This window comes from Manacus vitellinus, unplaced genomic scaffold, assembly GCF_001715985.3.
Source record: "Manacus vitellinus isolate BGI_N305 unplaced genomic scaffold, ASM171598v3 scaffold_4_pilon, whole genome shotgun sequence".
Classification (NCBI taxonomy): Eukaryota; Metazoa; Chordata; class Aves; order Passeriformes; family Pipridae; genus Manacus; species Manacus vitellinus.
In genome coordinates this window covers 43129012-43148887 of record NW_021940604.1, presented here as the reverse complement: position 1 = coordinate 43148887, position 19876 = coordinate 43129012, and the positions used below count along the sequence as shown (strand labels likewise).

At 35.9% G+C, this 19876-nt stretch overlaps 1 protein-coding gene across 1 annotated transcript in view; it reads left to right on the top strand.

Moving 5' to 3' along the window:
• PRIM2 (DNA primase subunit 2) overlaps positions 1-19876 on the top strand; it is a 97073-nt gene that overhangs the window by 45854 nt on the left and 31343 nt on the right. The window contains exons 7-9 of the mRNA XM_029962835.1: positions 8640-8707; positions 14971-15043; positions 16136-16321. Coding sequence (XP_029818695.1) covers positions 8640-8707; positions 14971-15043; positions 16136-16321 — 327 coding nt within the window. The remainder of the gene's footprint in view (positions 1-8639; positions 8708-14970; positions 15044-16135; positions 16322-19876) is intronic.

The following is a 19876-nucleotide window of genomic DNA, read 5'->3' as shown; positions in this document are numbered from 1 at the left end:
CTTTTGAAGTAAGGTTTGTAAAGATAAAATACATAACAGCTTTTTAACTAAAGGTTTTTAGAGTGGTCTACATTGATGAAGCCTTGTAGTAGTAATGATGACTATGGAAAATGAGATTTTATCCAAGTGGATTGGATGGGTATATAGAGAGTTGCTTCTTCTGTTTTTGACTATATTGTCTTCAGCATAGGAGAAGTTTTGCTAGTGTGATTGTTCTTAAAGCAGTTTTGGAACACAGTGTTAGTGCTAGACTGATGAAGTTTGTGATGAGAAACACCTACCATGGTATCTGACAGCGACTTCGAGGGTACATAATGAAGCAATAAGAATGCTTCATGCTTTCTAGACAATTGCTTCTTGTGTGGTATTGGCCACTAACTTCTACCAAATTATGCAGAGATGTTAACTTTCTTAATTTCCTTGTCACAAATGAACGGAAAGGGGCAGGTGTGTGTGTGTGTAACTTCAAAATTATAACATCAAAATGTTGGAGAAATCACTGCTGACTGAGTGACCTCCTCCCCCTCCAATAACACTGTGTGGAAGCAAGTTAATTAAAGCATCAGTGTGTAGCTGAACTGAGGAACATATTCCAGGCTACCACGGAGTACTGGAATCACTATTTAGTCTATGAACCTGGGAATAGGGAGAAGCTTCTGTTCATAAATAATACCAGAAAAAGAAACAAAAGATTTGCATGCAGCCAAAGAACAGTAAGCAGTATTGAAGTGATGAAGAACTATTTGCATGTATCAGAAGTTGGTAGTGAAATAAAGTAAATTATTTTCCAGGCTCACTGTGGAGGCAAGTGTTCCAATACACTATTTACTTAGTTTGAAAATTACTAGGTGTCTGGAAGTAGATACAAAAAAGACTGAGGACTAAATTAAAAGTCGAGAGAGCTATCTGTAAAGGCTGAGTCAGTGGTGAAACAGTTGATAATATCACTGAAGAACCTTCACAATTATGGGAAGCAGTATTATTTAACAAAAGATTTGGATTTTGCTGACAAGGTTGCTTCCTAAGTGTCTACTTCAATTTACATATAATTAAGGCCTGAAACACACTGTACACTATTGTAAGAAAGATGGAATTAATAACCTATCTTGGGGGAAAAATATCTAATGAGCATCTTAATAACTGTCAACTTTAGCTTTGTGTTAGAATGCAAAATGTACAAAAGATGAGTTCATTTACATACTTTCACCCTAATACGCAAGCGAAATGATTATATCCACAAGTAATAATGATGCAAAAACCAGGAACAGTTTGCTTACCAATTAAACAAGGTTTAATTACTGAAAAATTTTGCTTTAAAGACTAAATATTACTCTTTAACCCAGATGTTATTTATACCTCAATGTCAGTATGAAAGCTAGACATTTCCAAATGGAAAAAAGAAATCAATTACTGTCAGAGGAAAATGCCTCAGGAAAACATTAATTATTATTCTGAATGCATTTGACAAATGCTGAGCTGAAATTAGTGGAGTTGGGTTTCTTCAAAATTCTTAAAGTATTAGGTAAATATCTAGGACATGCTAGCAAGGACATTTTTTACAACTATTAATTTGTTTCTTCTGCCATGGAAAATTTGTCCTTGGGCAGCTTGAATTAACTGACAAAATGAAAAAAGACATTATATATGCTATATTTATAATTTAAAATATATATTTTACAATATAATTTATATTTATTTATACTTGTTTATAGCTTATAAATTGTTAGATATAGCATTTAAACAGCATTGATAATAAGTATTGTGTCCTCCCATTTAGAGTCCAAAAAGAAAATGACAGTGCTAACAATAGAACTTGAATTCCTATTTTTTTTTAAATTTAAAGTATGTTAGTTGTTGCTGTTGACTAGCTTTCCTCAAACATAAAAGGCCACTTTGTGTTCTGTGTGATTTTCTTTTGGCTGGTTTGTGTTACTGGGAAGAGGGGCGTGAGAGAAGAGTGGTGGGGAGTTTTCTTTAGTTAACAAAACAAGCAAACCCACAAAAACAAATTCAGCCTTATATTGACACATCAACCACTAGAGATTCATGAGGAAAACGTTTTACTGTCCTTTAAAAATGTCAGAGTTGTTACATTTGTACTAGAAGCCCAGTAATCCCCATCTATCTTATTTATTTCCTTTCTTCCATGCATTTGGTGGTGCTAGATGGGAATAATCGAAATGCTTTACGTATTAAATCATATTGACCCATTACAAAGAAAAGTTTGATAATGTCAAAAACATTTTTTGCAGTTTGGTTAGGTTTGAAAAATGTTATCTGCTCTTACATAGTTCGTGTGTTAAAAATTGACATGGAATAGATGTAATATTAATTGTTTGGTGTAGTTTTTATTGACCATATTTCAGTGTAAGTGCTGCTGAAATAACTTTTAATAGCTGAAAAAGCCTTGGCAAAAATTATTTATTAATTTTGTACAATGCTTGAGATTTGTAAGATGCTGTGAAAGGTTAAACCCCAACTTTTTTTCAAAGGAAAATTGATCAGTGCTAAAATGTCAACTGTCTAGGTACAGCAGCATACTGGCATGCAAACACTGCTCTCTTATTTCAGGTTCCCCAGCTGCATAGCATTTGCATTGTGACATTTTGTTACAACATTAGCAGGGCAGCTGATGTTTCGAAATCAATCAGTTTGTGTTGGTATGAGACAGCCTGCAACTTAGTTGGATGTTAAAGGTGTTTCTCTGAAATGTAATTAACTTGAAGTCCTAGGTTATGGCAGTATCTGCATCTCACTACTTCTTAGTGGTGGCTGCAAAATCGTACGACTATGTAACATTATCGTTCTGAAATGTCTTAAAAAAAAAAGGTAAACCAAAGTAATATTAAAGCTTTCTCAGAAGTATAAAACCTTTCTAGACATTATATCTGAAATTTAATTTAAGGCAAGTATTTTGGTGCCTGGTGCACTAAATTGCCTTACTGGAGAATTCATATCCTTTAAAACTGCTTTTAAGAGAATAACAAGCTAAAATTCAGGTTTGGTTGAAAATGAAGTTGTTTTAAAGTTTTGGAGTTTCTATTCATCCACAATGCTTCTAATCAGAGAGAAATGCACTAAGAAGCTTTTTGTACTATTATTTCCTCCATTTAGGCTGTATTCTGGAATGAAATGTACATGAAAATTAGTTTTTGTCACTAAAGGCAATTAGATTGCAGTGGGAAAGAGATTTTACCTGAGCGATTTGTTTGAAACAAGATGTCAGTGTGTAGTAGAGTTTCCCTTTTTATGTAAAAGCATGGCCTTGATTATGTGTATTGAGAAGCACTTGTAGCTGGACTTGGTATGAGTGGAACTGAGACCTAAAGGCCTGTTATTTACTGTAATCATGTATGTGCACAGTTCATGTTCAAGACCAGGTTGGATGGGGCTCTGAGCAACCTGGTCTAGGAGAAGGTGTCCCTGCCCATGACAGGGGGGCTGGAACTAGATGATCTTTAAGGTCCCTGCTAATCCAGGCCATTCTATGATTCTGTGTTGATCCTAAATATTATAAATATGTAAAGAGTACTCTGATGTGTAGTGTGTCTGTAGTAATATAGTGAATATTATGACACAACCCTACAGTGAGTAGAACTAAGATGTTTCTACAGCATTATTTTTAACCTGTTCTCTATCTTAAAATGAGGATGAGAGGAGGAAAGCTTCCCGAAGGCTTTTGTAGCATCTCTTGGAGATTGTTTTCCTTTTGATCAAACAGAGACTCCAGAAGGATAGATAAACTGGGGACAAGGAAAAAAATCCTGAATTAAAGTAAAAATTTTAACAGAAAACATCTTACTGTCTTCCCTTGTTTTTCAGCTATTCCTGGTGAAGGGGAAAAGCTGGGATCTGTAATTCTGACTCAGATATGCCATGGCTATGGTGCTGTCAATAAAAAAGGTGTACGTCAGGCTTAGGTTACATGAAAGCTGATACTCTGCTAGATTGATTACATCTGGAAAACATCTTCCAATGCTTGCCAAACAGATCTTTGAATAAAGTTTGTTTAGTATTAATGAGTTAGTTGGAACAAATGTACTACTTAGTAGTGTTAAATAGCTATCTCTAAATGGAGTCTCTTTTTAAAAAAATTCAGTAGAAAGATGTGAATAGCTATAGTAGTGTTGGATTAGCAGAGTAAAACCTGATTTTATTTCACTCCACAAAAGGTAATTTCTAATTGTATACAGTTCCTTTGAACGTACTACTATCATGTCATATTTTACTCATATATTTGTTTTCATTTATCTTTTACCTTATTTCCCTCTTGCACTTCACTGCTGTGCAGGCTCATACTCATCTGGGTGATGCACTTAATGAAATCAAATAGACTGTAGTCAGAGGTGTGAGAAGGAAGACTCCGTTTCTAACAGATGTACAGCATGTTTTTTAATCATTATCGAAGAATTGAATGGTTTGAGGAGCAATGCAGTTAATAGCACCTCTGTTTTCTGCCAGAGTTTGTTTGCTAGATAAATAGACTTTAAATTCCTGAAAATAGGCTTATTATTTAGTCTTTAATGGAGATGAATAGTTCATATCAGGACCTTTAGCAGCAGGTTTGAAGAAGGGAAAGTTTTCCCTTCCTCCCCACCATGTCAGATCCTGCTTTAGCTCAGCTCTAAGCTAAGCTAAGTTTGTTTCTGACTTTTCTTTTTTTCTCAAATGTTACCATTGTATTAGAAATTTCAGCAAGATGCAGTGTTAGCATCTTGTTAAATCTTGTTAGCATCTAGTTAAAATAAGGCTAATTTTAGTGTGACCTTACAGAAATGCAGTGACCTAATGTCACATTGAGAAGGCTTCTGTGAAGTCTACATCCTTAGAACCATGTCTTTGTTTATTTATTTTATTCATTTTCTACACACTTATTAACATTGATTAAGCTATTGTCTACAGAAACAAAATTGTCAAGTCTATGTTAGCATCAAGGTTTCCACTTTATTTGTTTCGTTTCACAGATTTCTCAGGGAAAATCCGGTAGAGATGTAAGTTATTGGTACATTTAAACCTGCTGTATAATTGTGGGGGTTTGAGTTTTGTTATGTGTTTGTTTGGTGGGGTTTTTTGTTGTTGTTTTGGGGTTTTTGGTGATATATTTGTTGGTACATAAGCTGAAATTTATCAGCCTCTTATTGGTGTAAAATGAGTATATATATGTAAGTGGTGGATTGACCCTGGCTGGCAGGAAATCCTCTCTCTGCCCTTCCAACCTTTCCTGAGGGATGGAGAAGTAGTTCAGGAAGGGCAAAAATAAGAAAACTCACGGATAGAGGTGAAAACAGTTTATTAAGTGATAAAAGAAAGAAGAAAAAAACCACAAGTGATGCTCACCACCAGCAGACTGATGCCCAGCAATGGCTACTTTGGAAAAACTGCTCCTTAGTCTTATTGCTGAACAGGATGTTCTAAGGTCACAGGTGATGGTAGACTTTTGAAATTTAGACTTAAAATACTTCCTTTTTCTTATGTTGTTAAGTGTTCTTTCTCCTTTCTTAATTTTAAATGCTGTGTGATATTGTACTGAACTTGCCTTGATCACTCACCTCAGCTTTCTCCATCTCAGCTCAGCTCTGAGGTGTCCACACATTCTTGTCTGAGTCACTCTGCTTCCCGCTCTGATGAGCCAGGCCCTGGGACTGGAAATATCTGAAGTTGGCAGTGTTTTATGTTCTCTCTAAATTAAACCTTCAACATGATTAGAATTTGGAGCTATGCTCTTTACTTGACAACATTTTGATGTCTTTCGGGTCTCTAAAATATCAAATGTCCTGTTTTTCCATTTTTTTTTTCTGGTAAAATGGTCTCTATGTTGAGTACCATATAGAGATGAAAGCAAGGCTGTGCTTGCAAGAATTTATCTAAATTTCATTTTAGAGTTGTTGGAAAAAATCTTCAGAATCTTAGTTTGAATTCTATAATAGGGATCATCTTTTAGAGAAATGCTGTTGAAAACATAAAATTCTTAGCTGCTTGAACACATGAGCAATAATCTTACATCACCTTTGTTAAAGCTGATTTTCTTTACACTGTGGATCGGTTAGAAAAAATATAATTGTGATGAATGACTTTACATACGAAAATGTTAGGTTTTATTTTGTAATCCAAGTAAGTTAAAGCAAAATGTGCTCTTTCAGTTAAAATTGTTCAAATATTTTGATGAAGTTTCCTCAATTGTGTTTAAAGAAAGCTATCCTTAGATTTGGCATAACTTTATCTTAGTTTAGAACAGTGTCATGAGGATCCCATATCTTAATGAAAATAAACATTTGATCTAACCTTACAAAGTGTTTGTTTTAAGATTTGAAAGGTGTTAGATCTTATTTTCACATCAAAAAACTCCAGGATCAGTTCTTGGTTCTGCCTCAATTCCTACAAGACTCCAAAATTAGTTTTAAACCAGTGTTTTTGTTAATTGATGGTATTTATGTAGCAATGTAGTTCTACTCTATATATAACTTTAATGTCAATGTTTTTTCAGATTTTGAATGTTACTTTTTTTTGCTACTTATATCACTGTCCAATTTGACTTCCATAAACATCTTGTCATAAATGTGTTGTTTATAGCAAGGAAATTTTTTTTCTGATTAAATGTGATATTTCAAGTACTCTGTAGAGAAAAATGCTGTATGCTTGTCTCATGTGAAAGGATACATATGTATGTGAGTGTGCACGCAAATATTGTTTTTTGTATTGTTTAAGTTATTAATGGAAAAGAAGCAGATGGTATTTCCTGTAATTCAGTCTTTGTTCTGATTTTACAAGTGGAATAACTTGAATGGTGTTTAGAAGGCTTCCAAGTTCTTTTCAAACATAATTTTTGTTTTTCTGATGGTGTTTAAAGCAAAATGAGAGGTTTACTTTACCAGGGACATGAATATAGAACAATAAGTATATTGGCCTTTAAAATTCAGTGGTAAAAAGACAAGTTTTTTATCAAAAGAAGCTTCTGAATAAATACAGAGCTTACTGAATTTTTAGTATACCATATGCATCTCATTCTAGCTCCATAAAATAAGGGATCATGCTTTAATTGCCAAGATAGCTGCCTTTTAAAAAAGGAAGATTAATGGATTGCTGAGACTGCCTGGTTACCTTTTCTGCAGCAACCAAATGGGATGAGTACTCTTGGGTTACCTGGGACTAAGAAGAGCTGTGTTGTGAGGCAGTGATTGCTGCAGTCCAGGGCCACCTGAACAGCTGGAATGGCCCCTTCCCCACTGTCCCTGCGTTCAGAACTTTCAACTTTCACTTGACAGATAGCTCTTTTGAACCTCCTCTCATTTAGCTGGTGGATGGTATTGCAAGCTTGAGGCACCAGTTTAAGATTTGATCCCATTCTGACTTCTGCCTGGCAGCAAAGGTTATGAAATGGATGTGATGAATGGGTGGGTGGTCTCTCAGGAAAATATTGAACTCCGTCCTCACATAGTGTAGCTATGAGACAATGGAGCTTGGTGTGGAGTTTCTTAGAGTTACAACTAAACCTCTATACCCAGACACTGTGTGGCTTATTCTTGGGCATATTTATTTGTGGATTATAAATATAAGTTGCAGCCTACTAGGTAGTCCTGCTTCAGTGCTTGCCTTATTTGTGTGTTGGAGGAAGAATGGTGAAGCTAAACTGTTCATGCTAAAAATGGTGGCTTTTTTAATGGTAGGGTTTGGTTTTTTTTGTTTACAATGATATTTTTAGTTAGTGTATATAACAGTGCATGCTATTTTTGAGTTACCTGTAAGATACTCAAGAACTTGATGGTGATTTATACAATGTGAAATATGTTGAAATTTTAAATTTGTACAGAGGTACTTTTCAAAATACAGCCTAACTTGGTAGCCATAGAATCATTAAATGCATGTTGTATTAAATATTTCATGTTAGGTGTAAGTCAGAATTATCTGAAGTGCTGATCTTTGTAACTTTTATAGGTGAAAGTAGAAACCTATACACAGATACTAAGCAAATTTAATACATATATTTTTCCAATTATTTTAGTTAATACATCAACTAACTAGTATTTTGCAGTAGTGTGACGGTTTTTTTGATCTACAGATTATTAGGTTTATTTTTGCAGAGAAAGTTGAATGCTTTAACTAGTCATGTGAATGAGTTATAAGAAATAAAGTATGTATTTATTTTAAAACAGTCAAATTACAAAATAGAAGTTATGCCCATTTAAAAAAGAACAGTGTACACAGAGGCACGTCTGTATAAAAGTCATATAGTGCTAAATAGTATGTAAATTCCTTTTATACAAATGTAAATTGTATATAATATGGCTTCATGGAATATATTTACATTATGTGATTCATTGAAGCTGTCTAGGCAGAATATGACTTCTAGTTCAAATACGTTTGGAAAAAAGTATACCACTTTCGATTATGTCTTCCTATTTAATTCAAATAGCATTGTAATTTTAGAAAAATATTTTTTCACTGTTTGTTAACTTGTAAATATTTCTGCTAACTTCAGACTCTGGAAGGCTGTGCTTAATTATTTTTAATAGGAGAAATTGTCTTACCCAATGTTGTGTAAAGTTGTAACAACGCAGAATGGCTTCTTACGTAATTCCTGGTTTTTGCTATCAGTTTTTTTAAGGTAATATTTTATTAATTGAACTTCTGTTTTCTTCCAGCTGACAGCGCGATCGCTACCTTCCATACAGTCTGATGAGAGACTACAACCTCTGCTTAATCATCTCAGGTAGCATAAACTGAAAGCATGAGTATATTCCTTCATACAGATTATAATAATTGTGTTAGTAGAATGCTTTAGGTACAGGGATTTTTTCAGACACCTCATCTGTGTGATTGGCTTTGATTGGAAAAAACCCAAAAGTAACCCTTCAACTTAAGAAAAGCTTTATAAATCACAGGATCACAGATCACAGAACATTCTAAATTGGAAGGGACCCACAAGGATCATTGAGTCCAGCTCTTATGTGACTGACATGAAATATAATTTATAGAACTAGTGTTGCTTATAAGTAACAAAAATTATTTGTAGCTTTTATAACATTTTTTATAGTACGTGCAAAGTTGTTAAGGTTCTTTATGAACTAAACAGATTCAAGTTACACTGCTTAGAGCATGGGCCTTCCTTGTTGCAAGTATTCTGTGCTGGTTTTGGAAGATTTCACTGTCATTGATGAATGGAGTCCTAATTTGTTCTTTTAATGGACCTAAGGAGGTTGCTGAAAGTGAACCATTAGAGTATGTTTCAACAAAACTAAATAGTCTGCCTCACTCTTAGTGGTATGTATATATAGATATATATACTTCCTACTTTATTTGTAGAAAAGGGAAGAAGAGTAAGAAAAAAAACTTTCCTGATGTTCTTCAGGTTAAGCATCTGGTCTCTTTCTTACATATGTGATTGCTTTTTACCACTATATATGGGAGAGTTTTCTTACTATGGTAGTATGCAGGAGGACAAGATCCATACAATTAGAGGAAGATGACTTAGAATCATAGAATAATTTAACTTGGAGTGAACCTCTGGAGATGATTTAGTGGTTAGATCAGGTTGCTCAGATATTTATTTCTGTTGAATTTTTAATATCTCTAAGGATAGAAATTTACTTAAATATTGGATGTCAGTAATGAAATTTCTGTTTTTGAACATGTACAGCTTTGCATTAAGATTACTGAAATTATGTTGGATGAATTAGAAATGGAATTGTTGAAGCTCCATCATGGCAGCACTGCACAGGAATTAGGATGCAGATCTAGTTAGCATGCTCCTTATTTCTTGTGGTGCTCTACTGCTTTAGGTATCTGTGCCTAAAACCTAACATTTTATTTCAATTAAAAAAAAAGTTTTATAATTTTTAATTTATAGGAAGAGGTTTATGTTTTGCTGTTTTTAGTGGAAATCAGAATAGAAAAAATAGCTTTTTTGTATCTCTCCTTATTTACATATGATTGAACTTTGTTCAAGAGCAATGAATGAAAACAAGTATTGCAGTGTAACTGTTACATAGCTGGTTAGGGATACTTCTGAATGCCAATAACCTTCAATGTTATTGTTACCATACATCTCACTGGGATTTTAAAAAATACTCCTCAATGGCATGCCTTTCTCCATTTGAAGATAAAGGGCAATTAAGTTAGCTTTTTATAAACTGTGCTCTCTAGGAGTAATTACTGAGAAATTGGAAATTTCTTTTGATATATGCTGTGTGTCTATGTCAGTGGAAACAGCTTTCAGCATCACAGCAGTCAGTCCTGTCTATGCTTTTTTTTTTTAAATATGGGAAAAGGTTGCAAAAAAAAAGTTACTTTAACAGAGATACTGTATCCCACATTTATGCTACTTGTTGTACATTCTTTTATTATCTTGGTACGTATGTTACACAACTGGTAAGTTACTTCCATTTTGATTTTGTGAAAATGGAGGGACTGATTCCAGTATTTTTTGTCCCCAACTGAAAAAAATTATACAAATGCTTCCAAGTTGCCTTTTTGCAAGTTCATTTAAAATGGAGAAAATACATCAAACCTTACAACTTGAAAAGCAGGCTCTGGCAGTAAACAAACAGGTGACCAAATAGGTCATCTCTGTTATTTGTTTCTGTGAATCTGTGATTCGTTGTGCTTCATCTTACTCACAAGAAAAGAGAATATTAGTTAGTTGTAGACTTTTCTCTGCCTTTCATTGTCTGAATTCTTACAGCAGTATTTTATTTTTGGCATATGTCAATAGAACTCTATCAGGGGAGCAAAAGCTTAGATAGAAATGTATGAAAAGAGCATACAGTTGAAGGTTACAGAGTATTGTTTAGTTGGTAAAGCCCAGCACTTTTTTTGGCACCCATTCATATCTGCTTGTGACTTACAAATTAACTAGTCCTCAGAAAAGGTGATGTTACTGTGGATTATGTCCTCATAGATATTGTAAACCATTCCCTTTTTTTTTTTAGTGGATGTAACATATGTTTTGTAATTGGATAGTTCTAGACTAAATATATATATTGTCTGTGATTAGATACTCTTTTTGTCCAATTCTGTTTCATTGGTGCTGTCTAATACTACTCATACTAGATAAAAAAAAATGTTAAAACATTTGCTGCAAGGTTGTGTTTAGGGATTTCCCATGCTCACAGTAGGCTACAAAGAGATTTAAATTGCTAAAACTTTAGCAATTTAATAGAGATGGAAACTTTGTCTAAATGCATGAGAAGAACAGTTCTGCAACTCCTGCTTTATATGGGGTGTGTGATGGCATTATAGGGGTGTAACATTCTACTGTTTAAAATCTTCAGCAGGAATAATTTTGAATAGACAAAAACTGTTGTTTGTGATCCCATCAAACTACTATAGGACTGGACCTATTTATGAATTACAGGAAGAAACTGAGTTGACTTTATTTAGTCTTGTTAAAGAGAGGCTTAGGGATGATCAAATAGCAGCTTACAACTGTTTGAAGGAGAAACATCATGGTGTTGGAATTCTCGATGGTCAGAGGATATAACAAATGACAGTGGTCACATACAACAACTTGGGAGGTTTAGATCAAACACTCGGAAAAATGTCTATACTAGAATGATTGTGCAGCAGATTATACAGTGATATAGGATCTCGGTTCATGGAGATTTTTAGGATTCAGCTGGAAAAAGCCATGGCTCACCTGACTAGTGTTGGCAGTAATCCTATTTAAAGTGGGGTATGGGACTAAATGGTCTTCTAAAGTCCTTTACAACCACCACTTATATGATTCTCTTAATTCTGTCTTTAAGTGATAGTTCATAAGGTTGATACAGAAACCAAGGGTTTTGCAAGACTGGATTTTTTTAATAGATAATGCAATACTCATGCAGACATATTCAACCTCCTTCTCACCTATGCTCATCTCACAAGCAAGTAAAGAAGAATGCACACCTTGATGGGCAGTTGTTATTTATTATCCTCAACATCTACAAAGCGCCCTTCATACCCTCACTAAATCTTGTAATACACTAACACATCCGTGAATAATACAATATTTATCAAAACCGTCCTACAGCTGTTTATTTGAAAGACATAGATCCCATTCTTGGAAGCACTGATGTAGTGGGAGTTTCTTCTTGGTCAACAGCTGTGCAAATGTATGTATTGATCTTTAGTTGCTAGGTGTTTTAGAAAACTTCTGGTAACTAAGATATTGAATTTTAGAAAAGCAGATTTTGAGTGAATGGAGGTTGAATGGAGAGACAGGAATTTATATATGGAGATAAAACAAAACTTTTAAGTGAAAAGTGAAGACATTGCTGCTTGCATTCCAGTAAACCACGAAAATAAATATTTCTAGGTGAGTAAGAAGGTCAGGAAGTAAGCTCAAGAGCTATGTCAAATAAAAGAAAGAATGAGTCCAAAATAAGAGCTAAAACTGAAAGCAAAAAATATAAGAAAGTGAGAATGATCACAAACCTGGCTAGTTTGTGTCGTAATGTGTTTTCAGATCAGCAGTAGGAAGCTGTTTGCCTACATTTAATGATGTGAAAAAAATGAGGACCATTGTTCACAGAACAAAGAATAGTTTTAGATTTTTATTTTTGCAAGATTCTTGAGATTTTTCTACTAGAAATGTAGAGAAAATAATGGCAATCTGTGGAGAAAGCAGTGTGATTTTTTTTATGATGAAACCAAGGGACTTGGAGAATCTCTACTGTAGAAAATCAGAAGACCTGGCACCTGAAACTGCAAACCTGAAAACTTTAGTCCCTTGAGCTCCTTGGGACAGGAATCCAAGAGCTTAGCTGCCAAAGGCCATATGGCTAGTGCTGGCCTTTGTGCCTAACTCTAGTCTACCATGTATTCTGGATAGATAAAGCTCATACTCTTTTTCAGAGCACCACCTCTGAAGGCAATTTGTAGGGTTCAGCTCTTTGGTGAGTAGTGTCAAGTATCAAGAAAATTTGACCTTGCAAAGGTCATGTGCTGCTTTTTAATGTAAAAAAATTAATAACTTTTCCTGTTTGTGTACCGTGATGAAAATATTTGACCTTTTCAGAGTCTGATAAGTAGAATTTTTTCTTCTCCCCCTCAACCCCTTCTTAGCGTTGAGTTTTCTCTCCTTGCAATAGAGTTTTCTACCAGGTCCAGATATAATGGTCAGTAAGATTCAGAGAGCATGTCCTCTTTTAACAGTAACTTCTGAAGTCTTACTTTGTTCACTTGTAGGAAAACTTGTGTCTTCTCTTTGGACCTTCTCTTCCCAGGCCAACCTTTTCTATGGAAGCTAGGAAAAAGTAATTTTCTTTAGCTTAGCAATTTTTTTCAGTATTAATATGATTCTAATGAATACTTTAGGATATAAGCAGGTGATCTAAAATTATTATGGTGGAACAGCTTAAGAAGTTACCAGCCCTCATCCTGGGATGTGATCATTTACTGGTTTTCCTAATTGGTTGTTTATAAAAAAAAAAAAAAAGTTGCCTAAGAAACAGCTGTTGTTTGTTGTTCTGTGCTTCGATTGTAATATTTTGGGCACTGTGATTTCTGTTTTGTTTATAGTTTGCTTAAGTAAATTGATGCAGATCTGTTTCTACAAGGGAATTTAGATAATTCTATAGTAAAATTCATAGTAATAGACATACACAGCTCAAATACTTTAAATTATTTATCTTATTCTGTATTATCTTGTTGTGTAATGAAAAAAATCTATTAAGTACAGCAGGCTTTCCTAGTGCTCCAGTGTGTGCGAGAAGTAAGGCTAAAGAATAAATGAATGCACTATAATTAAACAAACTATTTGTACTCTAGTAAAATCAACTGTTCATTGTATGCTTTTCATACTTCATGGTATTGAAATGCCACAAAATAATTTGCAGCACCTAGTATTGTCATTTAACAAAATGTCTTTTTTTCTGGAGTTAAACTCTGCACGCTGTCGAAAGATTTAAGAAGTTAGGTAAAAAATCCCTCTTGCACAAGGATATTTGTTCTTACCCAGGTTTTGCAACCTACTTTTTGGATGAGTATGCTGTATCCAAAGCCCCTGTTTGCTTTATTGCCTGCTGTGCTGTCAGCTCTTGACTTTGGTTGGGTTCTGCTGTAAGCATTTCTCTGATCCTGTTCTGCAGCCCTGCATATATCCTCATTCAAGAAGTCTATATATTTAAAAGTAAAAGCTGGGCATTAGGTGTTGAATTTGATTTGAGGTTACTTTGGTGACAGTGTCTGATGTGTGACTGTCTCTGCTGTAGTGTATGGTTACAGCTGGTTGCATGGTGTTAGGAAGAGCACTCCCAGCAGCTTGAGGGAGATGATCCTTCCCCTCTACTCAGCACTGGTGAGACTGTATGTGCAGGGCTGTGTCCAGTCCTGGTCTCCCCAGTACATAGGAGAAGAGGCTGAGAGAGCTGAGACTGTTCAGCCTGGAGAAGATATGTTTCGGGACAGTGTGGGTGTGAATCTTAGCAATGCATATAAATAGGTGTCTGTATCAGAGGAGGAATGAAGAATACAGAGTGAGTCTCTTCTCAGTTGTATGCAGTGATAGGCCAGGAGGCAATGGGTGCAAACTGATATACAGGAAATTCCTCTTAAAACATAAGAAAATGATTTTTTTATTGCCAGGGTGGTCAAACATTGGACCAGGTTACTCAGAAGTTTGAGTCTCTGTCCTTGGAGATGCTCAAAACCCAGCTTGATGAGGTGCTAAGCAACCTGCTGTAGCAAGCACATGTTTTGAGCAGGGAGTTGGACTAGATCATCTTCAGTGGCCTCTCTCAACCTCAACAGTAGCATGATACTGTGATGACCCCTCACCACTCTTTCCAGACAAAGGGGGTAGGGAGCGTTTCTTTACTGTATTGGCTCTAAAGTTGGTTTTATAAGTGTCAATTACTTGGTTTCTGGTTTTGCTGATATAAAATAATTGCAGCCTAGAATTGATAAAATAATTTCTTTCTACATTCGTATACTTAAAAAAATATTTTTTTGAGCAGCTTTAAATGGTGCTCTTCTGTTTGCTTTGTTTTTCAGCCATTCTTATGTTGGCCCAGATTACAGCGTCCAAAAGAACACTGGAAAAATTTCTCTAGAGCAGATTGATTCTGTAAGTCCTCTGTGTTTCTGGAGTTACGTAGTATGTTGAAACATAACTTTTTAAATTCAAATACTCTATGTACAAACAACATAAAAAATGTTTCTCTTTTTTTTATTCATAGTTTATTTTTAACTGTTGAATGAAATTGTGATAAAGTTCAAAATAAACCAGAATTAACTAAAAATGCCTCTAATCAGGGCTATAATGAATTGCCTAATTTTCCGCTTAATTTTGTGTACTTTCACAAATACCTAACATAATTATAAGGAGAGTTTAACAAAATTTTCTTATTGAATAATCTTGCAACCCATGATGTTTAGTTTATGATTATTCCATTCCCGTATTAGTATTTTCACTGCTCTTTTTTTGACTTACAGAAGGGGTTTTGAAAACAGCGAAGTAAATAAAATGGATTGTAAAACACACATGAATGTTATAGAGTCAATTAAAAACACATAGTAACTATTTTATCTGAATTTTAAGAAATGTGTGTGTTTTCAGTGTCCATCTTAACCATTACAGAGTTCCTCTGGTAGTGAATTCGATGGCACGACTCACATGTTAAAAAATAAAAATGCAAAGCCTAAGTAAAATTGAATGTTACATGTTTTCTGTTCTCTGAGATCTTGCTTTATGCCAAATAGTATTTTTCAGGGAGTAAAACCTGCAGATTAGTTGCAAGGAATTTTACTCTTGCTTGTTGTTTTTCAAAGATGTTTTTTAGAAAAAAGTCCCCTTCCCTAGCCCCCAGGAACTCTTATCATAGGTCACTTTGCCGTTCCAGCAGCTGAAATAAGGAAGAGACAAGAAATATTGTAATGGAATTGTAGATATATGTTTCCTGGCAGCAATTAAACCTGTGTTACTTTGTAGCTGAAGATAGTCTGTACCCCTCTGTCCTTTGGCTTTTGAGATGGTTGTTGGATTTGATGGCTTACGGACCCACTTGTGTTATGGTCAGTCCCAAAGCTCTCTGTACACGCATAGCTTTTCTTCCAGCCATTGACATTTTCAAGTGGAGCTAGTTAATAATCACAGGAAGCATGTATCCTACAAATTAAATGATCAGTATGCCCTAAACAGGAATTTTTCTCTTGCCAGCTTTCTGTGAAGTCGTTCCCTCTCTGCATGCGGCAGTTGCACAAAGCGCTGCGCGACAGCCACCACCTCCGTCACGGGGGGCGGATGCAGTATGGGCTGTTCCTAAAGGGCATCGGCCTGACTCTGGAACAGGCACTGGAGTTCTGGAAGAGGGAATTTATCAGAGGAAAAGTGGATGCAGATAAGGTAACTCAACAAATGAAAAATATCTAAATATGTGAATGTGAGGATGTAGTTGATGTGTACGTTGCGTTACAGATTTGAATAGCTGCTTGTTAAAGTAAGTAATTGGGCAAAAGGCACAGTAATGTATTTTAAAGGTGGCTTTTTTTTCCTCTCTTTTTGCTTATGATCGTAGTAATTTTGTTGGGCATTTACCTGAACTATGGATAAAGAAGGCAAGCTACAAAGAGGCTTTTTATTGATGAATACTAGAAATATCTTACTTTACCATTAGATTGCTAGGAAGCCGATGTCCTTTGTGAAATACAGGTATTATATGGCTAAATTAATTCACCAAGCAGGTAAGTGACCACAAACATCTGAAAGACAAGGTTAGCTTTTTTTGTTGGTTGATTAAAAAGTATATTAATTAGACATCTGTGTGTGAGGTAGGCTTGCCTTAGCAAATTTACAGTCTAAGAATAAAAAAAGAAACTGGAGAAGAATGGAGACAGAACAATATGTTCAAGGAAATGGTGAAAAAATGCTGTTCGGTGCAATGGGAGGCATTATTGACATATTCATTGGCCTAACCCTTGCTAATATTTTTGATAGTATCATGAGTGAGGAAGGTGTAACATATATATATGCTATCTCTTTGAGAGCATGAAAAATGTGTGCTAATTTTTGAAGGATTGTGACCTCCTCTTTAACTTGAACAGCTTAGGTAGAATGAAGTAGGCTGCCTCATTTTTTCTAGCTCCTTATATGTTATGATTTAAGAGGAGATACTTAATTTGTTAAAAAAGAAATCCAAAATACATTTCTGTAGAAAAGTTTCAAGAACAGCTCTGAAGAGAGGTAATAAAATTTTTAGTGGAATGCCAATTACTTCCTAGTTGTATTGAATTTGCATGGCCAGGTTTTGGTAGGGGATGAGGCTACAGGGATATGGCTTCTGTGAGAAGTTGCTAGAAACTTTCTTCATGTCCGGCAGAGCCAATGCCAGCTGGCTCCAAGATCACTGGCCCAGGCCAAGCCCATCAGTGATGGGCATAGCAACTCTGGGACATTCTGAACATATTCAAGAAGGAGGAAGAAAAATTTTGTGCAATAGCAGCTTCATCCAGAGAGAGAAAAGTTGAGACTATGTGAGAGGAACACCTCTGCAGACCCCACGGTCAGTGGAGAAGGAGGGGGAGGAGGAGGTGCTCCAGGCACCAGAGCAGAGATTCCCCTGCAGCCTGTGATGCAGAGCATGGTGAAGCAACTGGGACAGCTCCTTCCGTGGAGGTCTGTGGTGGAGCAGAGATCCACCTGTAGCTCATGGAGGACCCCAGGCCAGAGTAGGTAGATGCCCAAAGGAGGCTGTGATTCCATAGGAAGCTTATGCTGAAGCAGGCTCCTGGCAAGGACATGTAACGCCAGGGAGAGAGGAGCCCACTCTGGAGCAGGTTTGCTGGCAGGACTTGTGACCCCATGGGGGACCCATGCTAAAACAGTCTGTTCCTAAAGGACTGCACCCATGGAAGGTGATACCCATGTTGGAACAGTTTGTGAAGAACTGTAGCCTGTGGGAAGGACTCATGTTGGTGAAGTTCGTGGAGGAGTGTCTCCCATGGGAAGGACCACACACTAGAACAGGGGAAGAGTGTGAGGAGTCCTTCACCTGAAGAGGAAGGAGTGGCAGAGACAACATGTGATGAACTGACCGGAACTCCCATTTCCTGTCCCCCTGCATCGAGTGGGAAAATCAGGAGTGAAGCCAAACCCAGGAAGAAGGGAGGGGTGGGGGGGAAGGTGTTTTAAGTTTTATTTCTCATTACCCTACTCTTATTTGATAGGTAATATATTAACTTTTCCCCAAGTCAAGTCTTTTGCCTGTGACAGTAACTGGTGAGTGATCTCTCCCCATCCTTATCCCAACCCATGAGCCCTTTGTTTTATTTTCTCTCCCCTGCCCAGCTGAGGAGGGGAGTGATAGAGCAGCTTTGGTAGGCACCTGAGATCCAACCAGGGTCAACCCATGACAGTAGTTGAATTCAGGAAAATCCAGACTTTTCAATTGCCATTTCCTATGCTTAAAGGAAACTGAAAGAATAAAAGCAAGCTATTAGAAACAATAACTGTATAAAGATACACATTTGTTATTTCTATTTTCAAAGAATATTGGGAGAACATACCTGATTCCACCTACTTGAGCTTTGACTGAGTATGTACATGCACATGTATGAAGATATGTATGCACCTTGGATCCTATTTTCAATCACAGGTTTATGACTTTCTACTGTAGCATCTTTGTTAATAGGCCCTAGAAATAAATGAAGTTTTATAATCCTATGTTTAGCTTCAGAAGTTAGCATATTGTGAATTAAGCAAGGGGTTGTAGTTACTGCATTTGTCACAAGCAGGCTTCTTTTTCCATGTAATTTTGGTTCTTCTCAAGTTCTAGAAAATGAGCTTCAAACTGGGGTAAAAAAGAAAACTAATTTTTCACACCTCCAACTGAAATTAGAGGCCTGTAATTTTTCACAGTAAAATGTCGTACAATGTTTAATGTCCTGAAAAAATGAGGATTAATACAACTGTTATTGGTATTTTCTTCTTTTGACATTTTTGTTTTCTGGCATTCATGCCATTGTTTCTTTCCTGTAGAGTGGAGATAATTATACTGTTTTATCCTACTGGAGTATTGTGAATATACACATGCGATACTTTCTAAATATTAAGGTTAATTATGTAGCTACCAACTGGTATTTTGCAAAAATGGAGTGTTCAATTTGTTTCAAGTGGTTATGATTTCAAAATTGTTTGTTCGCATTTGTTTTTAATGGATGCAACATCTATGCCAGTTCTCAATCCAAAGAATTCTTGGCAAACAACTTCAATCTTTAGTGGGATAGAAGTTACCTTGAACACATCAGCAGCAAACTGGCGTGCATGTCTCCAGGCTAAGTGTAGGCACATTGACAATTTGCACCAAAAAGATCTCCTGGGTTCTGAATCACTGATGTGAACATGCCTCAGGGCTCATTGATAAGAACACCGCAGAAAAATTTTTAAGAAATTATATTTTACCTTTAGAGAGGAATCTGTGAAGTATATTGTAAGTGAAGTGTGACACCATGTAGTTAGTGGGGGAAAAAAATAATCAAGTACTGCCTATAAAGAAAGCACTGAAACTGGTACATATGCTCTGTTGGTGGGGTGATGAGGAATGATCATGTGCTGGCATGTTCACAAAGAGACAAATGCAGAGTGCAAAATGAACCTTTTTTTTTGTTTAGCCACTGCAATTAAAATTACTCTGCAGATTGCTAGGTTAAGAGTGCCTAAATGGTGAATTATTCTTGTTCAGATGAAAGGATCAACTGCCAAATAATGGTAGATGCGTTACTTCTGACTGAATGGTTGTGCCAATTGGCTTCATAACCTCAGTATTGTTTTAAGACTGGTTTGTTTTTTCTATAAATTATAATCTTACTCCAAACAGATATTAATTCTCATAGATTCTTTCGCATTCTGTCCTTCATGCTTAAAAACTCCCCATCCAATCCGAAAACGTAGTGGGGGGGTAGG